Source organism: Triticum urartu, unplaced genomic scaffold (genome assembly GCF_003073215.2).
Source record: "Triticum urartu cultivar G1812 unplaced genomic scaffold, Tu2.1 TuUngrouped_contig_5454, whole genome shotgun sequence".
In the NCBI taxonomy this organism is placed as follows: domain Eukaryota; kingdom Viridiplantae; phylum Streptophyta; class Magnoliopsida; order Poales; family Poaceae; genus Triticum; species Triticum urartu.
In genome coordinates this window covers 1,880-12,360 of record NW_024116131.1, presented here as the reverse complement: position 1 = coordinate 12,360, position 10,481 = coordinate 1,880, and the positions used below count along the sequence as shown (strand labels likewise).

Genomic DNA, 10,481 nt, shown 5'->3' with positions numbered 1-10,481 from the left:
AAGAGGAACATGAAAAGATATATCTATCTGGCTAAGAAAGAACCAATAAACAGGCAATGTCAAAAACTCAATGACAAATCCTTCATTTTTTGTGAATACTCTAGAATTTTTTATTAACTCACTGATATATACTCTATAATATTTCATTAATTTTGCAACAGAAAATTCAATTAGCTTCAGAGTCGTCAGCCATGATATTTGATGATACCATGAGATAGATATGAACACGTACAGATATTGCAATGCATCTACATGACATAAATAAATATGTGAAGACTTGCTTTTTTCTTTTAAAAACTACTTAATCTAGAATATTTTCCTAGAAAAATATATTTAAGGGTAGCCTTTCGAAAAGTAAAAACACCGTACATTATTTTTCCTTTGTAATATATCCTCTAAATTTGATGTTATTTTGCATTATGCATGATATACATTAAAATTGTGGACTAAAACTTTGTGTCAAAATTATGTGGTTTATTTTGCAAAGAGTAGTAGAAAATAATATTGGGTCAAATTGTAAGTCAAAGAATGAGTTATAATGAAATAAAAAAGTTTAGTACAAATAATTTTACCCATTCATTCTAACTTGTCATGGGGCGATTAATTATTTGTACTACTATTCATCGTTATTATGATTAGAAATTAATTAAACACAATACGATAATATCTCAAACTAACTCCAAAAGACTTAGTGATGTAATACAGATAAACAGAAGAACCGACGGTTTCGGCAAAACAATATAGCATACACATTTAATAAGAAAAATAGACACACAATTCATGACTGTTAACTATAGTAGCGCTCAAACTGAAGTCTATGATTGGAAATGTATTGTGACACTCAATGTGAGTTTGATTATTTTGAAAAGAAACTAAAATAATAATATTTTCTAAATGGTGATTAACTTTTTGTCAAACTTATTTCCACTTCTACATTAGTGTACAATGATCTTAATAATCACTGAACTTTTCTCAACCTTTATAAACTTTATTCAATCCTGAATTCAAGCCTAGGATCAAGCTCAAATGCTAATCGGACTAAGTTGAGCTCATGTTGAGATTTTACGAGCTCGAGCTTGTTACAAAGCTATAACACCAATTTAATTTTGATTAAGCTTCCATCGATCTCGGTCAAAGCGTCAGTCGAAATGATCTCAGCCTCGCAACAAGCTCTAATGCAAATTTAGGCTCACTTGAGGTTCTGTCAAGCTCGATCTTATCAACAAGCTCAAGTGTCAATTTAAGGCTTGCGAAAGCTTATAGCCAGGCATAATAATTGAATTGCAGTTCAGTCTCACTCAAGGTTCTACCAACCTCAATGAAGTCGCTCTTGATTCTAGCAGCAAACTGGAGTGCCAGTTTAATCTCGATTGATCCAGTTGAGCGTGATCCTAGCAACAAGTTTGAATGCCCAATCGTTACTTGCTCGAGGTCTGCTCATGCTTCTACGAAGCTCAGTCTATCAGATCCTACCTCGAGCTCGAGTATTGATTAGAAAAATTGGAGTAGAAAACTTATGGACGTAATTAATACTAACAATGAAATATGATTTACAATAAATGGAATGATGTACAACAGACTATAATAAATGTTACGAACTTGTTCCGTGGAAAGTTATATAATTATATTTGCACATGTCACATATAGTAATGTCTTAAATGAATATTTGTAATGACGCATTCCCACCATTTTTTTTAACGAAATCCTAAGATTTAAAATGCAATTTTGGCTAGCTTCATAAGAACGAGCTCATACGTGCACAATTGTTGCACTCTTGTTGAGGACATGTTTTCCAGAGAGAACGCAACTATGTGGACCGAAAGAGATATACGTTGTTCCCCGCAATAAAAAAGAGATATACGTGCACGGATCCACCCTCAGCGGCTCATACGTGCACAATTGTTGCACTCTTGTTGAGGACATGTTTGATTGGCATGAATTGCATCCACGGATCCAGCCTCAGCTATAAAAGCGTGCACGCACCCAACAAGAGAGTTCTGCATCCACTCTCAGCCATAGTGTTCGAGGATGCGAGGCGATACGGCTCAAGTACTCACCATCTTCTCCCCGGAAGTTCTGCTCTCACTCTTGCTCTGCTTCTTCGTACTACGCCGCTACTACTTGGCAAGACGATCTGCGAACAATTGCAGTGATCATGGCCGCCGTCTCCCGCCGTCGCCTCCGAAGCTCCCTCTCATAGGCCACCTGCACCTCGTCGGCCCCGACCCGCACATCTCCCTCGCCGAGCTCTCAAGGAAGCACGCCGGCCGCGACGGCCTCATGCTCCTCCGCCTCGGCCAGGTGCCCAACCTCGTCGTCTCCTCCCCGAGCGCCGCCGAGGCCGTCCTGCGCACGCACGACCACGTCTTCGCCTCCCGCCCGCCGTCCATCGTCGCCGGCGTCCTCCTCAGCGGCCCCTCCGACGTCGCCCTCACCCCCTACGGCGAGTACTGGCGGCAGGCCAGGAAGCTCGTTACCACCCACCTGCTGAGCGCCCGGAAGGTGCGCGCGCTCCAGGGCGGCCGCGAGGAGGAGGTGCGCCTTGTGGTGGCCAAACTCCGGGCGGCCGCGGCCGCCCGCTCTGCCGTCGACATGACCGAGCTGCTCGGCGGCTTCACCAACGACGTCGTATGCCGCGCCGTGTCCGGGAAGTTCTTCAGGGAGGAAGGCAGGAACGAGCTGTTCCGGGAGCTCATCGCCGGGAACGTGGCTGCGATAGGGGGGTTCAACCTGGAGGACTACTTCCCGAGCTTGGCCAAGGTAGGTCTTCTCCGGCGAGTGGTGCTCGGCAAGACGAGGAGGCTGAAGAAGAGATGGGACGAGTTGCTCGACAAGATCATAGACGACCACGCGACCAAATCACCATGGCTAGTAGGAGTACATCAGCATCAACCCAATGAGCAAGAGCAAAACCAACAAGATGAAGACAGAGACTTGGTGGATGTTCTCCTCTCTCTTCAACACGAGTACAATCTCACTAGAGGCAACGTCAAGGCCATCTTGTTGGTAATTCGCTTAGCTTCCTGAACGTTTCCCTCTGAACTAAACACTACTCCCTCTTAAAAAAATATAAGAACGTTTAGAACAGAGGGAGTAATTTTTAATTATTTGATTAATATTTCTGATGGTTAATTTTCATTGATATATAATTCCAAATATGTAAACAGGACATGTTCTCTGCGGGCACAGACACGTCATCCATCGTCCTGGAGTTCGCCATGGCGGAGCTCATGCGGAAGCCACACCTCATGGCCAAACTCCAGGCCGACGTGAGGAGCAAGACACCCAAGACCCAACAAACAGTCAAGGAGGACGATCTGGGCAACATGTCCTACCTCAAGGCTGTGGTGAAGGAGACGCTCCGGCCCGCCATCGTCCGGTGTTTCGCCATGGCGGAGCTCAGGCGAAAGCCACACCTCATGGCCAAACTCCAGGCCGACGTGAGGAGCAAGACACCCAAGACCCAACAAACAGTCAAGGAGGACGATCTGGGCAACATGTCCTACCTCAAGGCTGTGGTGAAGGAGACGCTCCGGCTCCCCCCACCGGCGCCGCTCCTCCTCCCACACCTCTCCATGGCCGAGTGCGACGACGTCAACGGCTACATGGTCCCGGCCGGGACACGCGTCATCATCAACGCGTGGGCTCTCTGCAGAGACACCGAGTCCTGGGGGATGAAGGCGGAGGAGTTCTGGCCGGAGAGGTTCATGGACGGGGCCAAAGCAGCTGCCGACTTCAAAGGGAGGGATTTCCAATTCCTGCCGTTTGGAGCCGGGCGGAGGATTTGCCCCGGGATGGGCTTTGGGCTCGCCACGGTCGAGGCCATGCTCGCCAACCTTGTTTATTGCTTCGACTGGGAGCTCCCCGACGGGATGCGGGAGGAGGACGTTGACATGGCCGACGTGTTTGGAGTGACGATGCGTCGGAAGGAGAAGCTTGTTCTTGTCCCAAGAATACCACAAGATGCAAACATATAGTGCATGCGCACCATTCCATACTATCAGTTAGTATAGCCGCAATAAAAATTTAGACCAACTCAAATATGAACATCTCCTAGTTATGCTTCTCTCCTACAGAATGTAAAAAACGCAGGAACTGTACTTTTTGCAGGAATTGTTTCTTTAGGAGAGATAAAGACACATGTTGCATTGGACTTCTCAAAAGAAGTGAAAACACAAGGTTTGAGCAAATGTTGAGAATCCTCCAACACTGGAAGGAAAAGGAAGGATTCCTATAGGATTTTTTAAAGCAAATCCTACAATCTATAGAGTACATAGGAAAGTTTTCCTATATGAATTCATTGTTACGAAATTCTTGTAAAGTTCTTTTGTTCTAAACTGGGCCTAAATCTAGGCCTCCTTTGGTCCTTCCAAACATGATCTAGTGGTCTGCATTGGAGGCTTAAGTGGGTTTACGACATAATGTGGAATAACGGCCATCATTACTAATGACCCAAACAGCCATGAATTAGTTGAGCTCAAGATTAAATAAAAGAGTGTAAAATTTTAGCAAAGAGAATACTATTGAACGCCAATCCCCGTATAGAACCAAAGAAAACAACTGTGCATTTTCCATGCATGAAGGCCTGAGGATGTCAAAATGATTAGGCAAGTAAACAATTTAGAAGTATGTTGCTAGCCAGCATGCCTTGATCTTGCATTGCCGCTTAAAACAAGGTATGGTGTCTTGCTGCGCGCTTGGGCCTCCCTCATCTTCTCCGCAGACATTAAAGGCGTGTCGGAAGATTTCATCCGCTTGGTTTTCAACTCATCCTGGTACTTCCTCTGCCGTTTCTCCTGCTTCGTCTTGCCAGGGCCCTTGCCATGGAATTTGCGTGAAAGCTCCCGAAATGCCTCCTTCATAGTCATCTGTGGACAAAATCATCAGGCTCTGAGAAATGTTATCATTGTGTGTCATCTATTATTATTCCTGATGACAAATGAATGCAGACAAAAAAACATTTGGATCTAGTACTTACCACTCGACCAAACTCATCAGTTCTCTCTATGTTAATTTCTTTTGGTCCATCCTTGATACCAACAGGCTTGCTTTTCTTCTTGTCACTGATTTTTTTCACCACCCTCATCAAGTGTCCCTCTGTCCTTAAGAAGCCTCAGAGCACCAGCCAAACCTTTGCCAATTTCAGCTTCATGCAGAACCTCATCCGGTTTGACTGCTGCATCTTCTCCATCCTTTACTTGGTCTTCAATTCCAGCTGTCATTTTCCTTGCCGCCGACCCGCTTTTGTCATCTTTTGACAGAGTGCCTGAAGACGCCGCACCGTCATCTTCGTCCGCAAACACGTCACGCGCTTCTCGCTTGCATGTTTCTACAAAACAAACGATACGCGACATCAGTACACTTGAGTTGTTAGTCAAGTCCTGTGCACTCCCAATTCATACAGAAAGTAAATACGTCAAGCAGGTTACCTGCATTCAGTTGTAAGCCCAACACGAACTCATCCATCTCTGTGATAACAATCTTACTCCGCGGAGCGTCGCCTCGGCCCTCATTTGCGATGGCCGGTCCTGCGACAGCCAGAGGACCGCAAGCCGCAGTGTGTTGCTGCTTCCTTGGAGCCTCCTCCCGGCCCTGGCGCAATGATTCTGACGCCTTTTCACCCATACCAAATTCAGTTATCCTCCCTGAAAATACGTACTATGACTTTAGGTTTCCGCTTAGGTTTTCCGCGATCGGATGGCGCCGACTGATTCTCCGAAGCGATGCAAAGGCAGAAGCAGAGCAAAACGAACAGCAGCCGAAGGAATCGGGCTAGGGCTTGCTTACCAACAGCAGAAGGGATCGCGTCGCCGGTTCGAGGAAGAAGGGTCTGGGTCGCGTCAGTGGGGATGGTAGTGCACGGTGTCGGTGTGGGGGAGGGTGGCTATGTGCGGGCAGAGGCGGCGACCCCCGCGCTGTCGCTGGCGCCGGCGAAGAGGATTTGTTGCGAGATCCGGCGAAGAAAGGCACGAACGACACTACGGGGGCGAAACCGTTATATATATTTTTCTTGGCTTGAGAATTGCGAAACCGTTTATGTTTGCAACCGAACCGAAGTAGTGGCCCACGAGACGGTGAGATGGGCCGGCAGTGCGCCAGCTCTCGGCCTAACCAGGCCCGATCTAAGGCTGGTCCACCTGCTTAAAAAATTCCCTAAAAACTGTACGCCACATCGGATTTGAATTGTCGGGTGTGAATTCCATCAGGTTCATATTGCGCCTCACTGTCAAGCTTTGGTTAGAGGGATCAACAACCAAGATCGAGGGCCATACAAGGTCATGTCCATATATAGATCATCGGAGACCAGGCCGGGCCGGCAAAGTCCGAGGCCCTGTGCCAAACTCTAAAATGGGCCCCGGCACACTAGAGAAACTACATAACTATATAATAATATAAAGATCACAATTTTCTTGACCCTCAAAGTTATTTTCTGTCTTTGGCCATCTTTAGGGCTAGGAGCATTGTCATTATTATTATCATGTGCATGCTCTTGATCAAGTGACCGATTATCAGATGACACTTGTGGTTTTTTTTATATAATAAACTTATCTGTATCTTGTCTCGAGATCAAGTTAAAACCCCGAGTTTTTGTTTCTTCAAACGATTTTAACCAGAGTCTTGTTTTCTAAAAAAAAGACATGACTTAGATCTTGCAATACTACACACCTAATAGAAAGAACAAAACTAGCAATACAAGATTTTAGCGAAACTATATAGGGAACGAAATCGGAACAACTCAAAGTGAAGATCAAGGGCTCACGGAATCACCGGTTATCGGAGATGAATTGAAGCAAACCTTCCCTGTCTTCCTGTCCTGGTTGCCGTTCAAGCGTTCCTGGTCCTGTCGGCCTGCCGATCTGATCTGCCGTCTACGTCGCTGGGACGCTAGCCCTAGCCGCCACACAAAGAAACGGATGGAGGGACGGTTCGCTCACTCGGTCGCTCCTACTCTAGATTTTTTTTTACATGGAACACCTAGCATTCCATTAGCTAGTGGACACGGCTGAATCGCCTGCCACAACACCCATTACATCCGGTGGAAAGTTGGTGAGCCACATTCGGTCACCACCTGGAGCCAACCTTGAACCTAGACTAGCCAGCAAATGGGCTAGTTCATTGCAAGAACGATGATTAAACAACACTTTATACTGAATGAACCCCATCTCGAGAAGTATTTGGACTCTCTAAAAATGCTCCCGAGCTGGCTTCTATCTGACGAGTTAGAAACAATGACCTGTTGTAGAGGAAGGTAGTCCGTCATGAAGATTACCTGTCCCATGCTAAACCCTCAGCCATGTTGATTGCCTTCATGAGAGCCACAGCTTGAGCATGAATCACGACGGATATGTTTGAGAGATTGCCTGCAACAGCGCAGATCACATCACCGCTTGTGTCCCTGGCGATGCACCCCATCCTCCCTAGCCATGTGGATGGCTGGTAAGAGGCATCAAGGTTAATCATGACCCAATCAATCGGTGGCGCCTTCCACTTGTTGGGAGCAACTGACTGGACTTTGGCCGTGGTGGAGTTGTAATCGTGCCACTCAGCAGTGTTGGCAGAAATTTGGCTTGCAAACTATGAAGCAGATGCTATCCTCTAAATCGCTGTTTTTGTTTCCTGATGGAACTTGGTCACTGGCCCTGGCTGGGGCTGTTGTAGTACGCCAGACAAGTCGCGACTCAGGATACGCAAGCGCACCAGGACAGCGGCGGCCCAGAGAGGCAAAGTGGAAGATCTGTTGAGCAGAGGCGGCCCATCTATATAAAATAACAGAAGTCGTCTAAAAAATATAAATAAAAAGGCTACTACTAGTAATGCATACTAAATCTGAGGGCCCAAACAGATTGCCTTCATTTTCACCATGAACGGTGTGGTTTTAATGATGAATAAACTTATAGGGAATCGTCGATGCCAGTAGTGTGTCATGTACTCTATGGGCCACCCTACTTAGAAGTGATTTTAAGGAAGTATTCTTAAAATCTCAAGAAGTGATTTTAAGCTGTATAGAGAGGGCCTTCAACCTTTGATTGATAAAATCTTGAAAATGAATTCTTGGGTGGAGAGTAAAGCTTTTATCTTATAGAGGCATGATCAGTCTTATTAAGTCTTGCCTTGCTAGCATTCCTATATATTTCCTATCCTTTTTCAGATTCACTAAATGGGCATTAGATCTTATCAACTCCCATATGGATACTTGTCCGTGGAATGACTTTGAGGGGCATAGGAAAATACATTTAGCTAACTAGTAGTTAATGTGTATGAACTGGATGTTTGGGGGCTTATTAGTATTCTTAACCCGCATGACCTCAACATTTTCCTCTTGGGCTCTTGGGTAAAAATACACAGGGAACGAGAGGGTAGGGTTCGGAGGAAATTGGTTGATCCCATATACAAACCTTAATTTCCTAAAAATTTATGTAGTGATGCTCTTTGGGCCTCCAACTTCGAGAAATGGGTTATGTGGGCAACAAAAGTAGTGAAGTTTGGGTCTAGATGGATATTGGGGGCGATAAGAGCAATAGATTTTGGGAAGATTCATGGTTTGTGTCATCCCCCCTTGTTGTTCAATATTGGGACCTCTACTGTGTCTATAGAGAACAATGCAAAACCATTCATCATATTGGGGATGGTCAGACTCTTAAGCTAACCTTTAGGAGAAACTTTGATGAGCCAATGATGATACTTTGGTTTGAGCTTGAGGAAATTGCCGAGAGTATTTCCTATTCATACTCCAATGACTCTTTAAATCTGGCAATATGAAAACTTTTGGTAAAACTCTTCTAGCTCTCTTTATGCAATCATAAATTATAGGGGTGTGGTTCCTGTTTTCCTCCCTCGGTTTGGAAGCTATTAATCCCACCTAGAATTCATGTCATTTTGTGGCTTACTTTCCAGAATAAGCTCATGACTAGGGAAAACCTCAAGAAGAGAAATCTCAAGTAGCCCGAAGACTATGTTTTTTGTTTTTGTGGTGAAACTATCCAATGTTTGTTCTTTGATACCATTGTAGCTAGGCAAGTTTCGACTAAAGTTAGTGAATTTTGACAGATCCCTGGGAAGCAACTTGGAGTTTGTTGCTTCTCTTTGGGCGTCTGGAAGAAAATTTGATGCTTTGAATAATATGTGTGTTGTTATTCTTTGGGCCCTGTGGAAACACATGAATTTGCTTTTAATGTTTTTCCCGGATCTCTATTAGTCATATTTGGTGGCTGGTTACAAGACTGATAAAAAATCGAGACGGGTCCTCATAGATCACATGTTGGATCAAGTGGAGTTGTTTTATATTCATGTGGTATGGATGATCAATATCCCTTTCCAGATAGAGTACGGGCGATACATATTCCGAGAGTGAATGTTTAACCGCTCGAGGCTCTCCCTGAAGTACATCATAGGAAAGGAGATGATGACTATGCAACAAACAAGGCTCGGCACATTGATGTTGTCTTAGCGAGCTCTAACTCCACTCTGGAGGTTGTTGTTGGAAGTATGTCGTAGAGGCAATAATTGTATTATTATATTTATGTTTTCATAATTAAGAGTTTATATTCTACATTATAACTGCTATGATCCTGTAATATGTGATACGGTGGAAAGCCCATATGCATGTGTAGGACGATAGACAGTAAAATAAGATTCCTAGTCTCGCCTCTAAGACTAGCTCAAGTGTTGTTGGTGATCACATTTTCCGGATCTTAGGATATCGTTAAGTGTAACAATAGTCCTAAAAAACATTGAGAATATGATGTTAGAAGAACGATCATATTGAATCGTCCCGAATTTTGTTTGTTATACTTGGAGATGATATCGTCACAAGTCAATTGCTATAATACAGAGTGTTAATGTGTGTTTTAGTTCCTTAGACCATGAGAGTATCATAGTCTCTTCTTACCGTACGGTGAGATTTGGGGTTGCTCAAACTCGGTGATCATAATGACAACTTACAGATTCATCAGAAAGTTTGATAAGGGACTCGATAGCTCGAGAGTGGAATTTGCTCCTCTAGAGATGGAGAGATATTCTTAGGGTCCTCTCGGTGTGATGACATCCATCATCATCTGGCCAGACACAGGTGGCAACATCACGGGGAAGCCGGAACATCGCCTTGGCTTGATTTTTTTTGTGTTTATCAATGTAATAATGCTTTCGGGTAAGAAATTGTTTTGTGGTCGATACATTATGTAGATGCTACTTTCTTTAGCTTTGCGGTTTGCTTCCTAAAGCTTAAGCTTCTATTTTTTAACCTTATAATTGGACATGATCTGCTCGGGCTTCTTTCTATGAATGGAGCCAGGGAGCTCTCCCTATTATTCTAAAAAAAATGGGCCACAAAGCTTTGCCTTTTTACCTTTGATTATTGAGTAATAAAACTTCCATAGTTAAGCTCAAAAGAAAAGAAAAAACAATGTGCCTTGTAGTCTGTAAGTACAAAAGTTCTCCCAAAAGAGCTTTATTGATGAAAATCTTCGATCTCTTCTATTGTA

General features: G+C 44.4%; 2 protein-coding genes across 3 annotated transcripts; one reads left to right on the top strand and one right to left on the bottom strand.

Moving 5' to 3' along the window:
- The first annotated feature begins 1,991 nt into the window (after positions 1-1,991).
- LOC125529245 (indole-2-monooxygenase-like) lies at positions 1,992-4,190 on the top strand. 2 transcript variants are annotated; one of them, XM_048693655.1, is made up of 3 exons: positions 1,992-3,006; positions 3,168-3,232; positions 3,404-4,190. In XM_048693655.1, the coding sequence occupies exons 1-3, from the start codon at positions 2,029-2,031 to the stop codon at positions 3,975-3,977; spliced, it is 1,617 nt and encodes a 538-aa protein (XP_048549612.1). In that variant the 5' UTR covers positions 1,992-2,028; the 3' UTR covers positions 3,978-4,190. The 2 variants fall into 2 exon arrangements, with proteins under 2 accessions (XP_048549612.1, XP_048549610.1); XM_048693653.1 differs by having other exon boundaries at positions 3,168-3,317; positions 3,489-4,190.
- Positions 4,191-4,606: 416 nt separating this feature from the next.
- Positions 4,607-7,413, bottom strand: LOC125529244 (SART-1 family protein DOT2). Its single transcript, XM_048693652.1, is given in 5 exon segments — positions 4,607-4,868; positions 4,979-5,072; positions 5,074-5,329; positions 5,430-5,645; positions 7,287-7,413. Coding segments are annotated over 5 exon segments (927 nt in total). The 3' UTR covers positions 4,607-4,634.
- Positions 7,414-10,481: the final 3,068 nt, after the last annotated feature.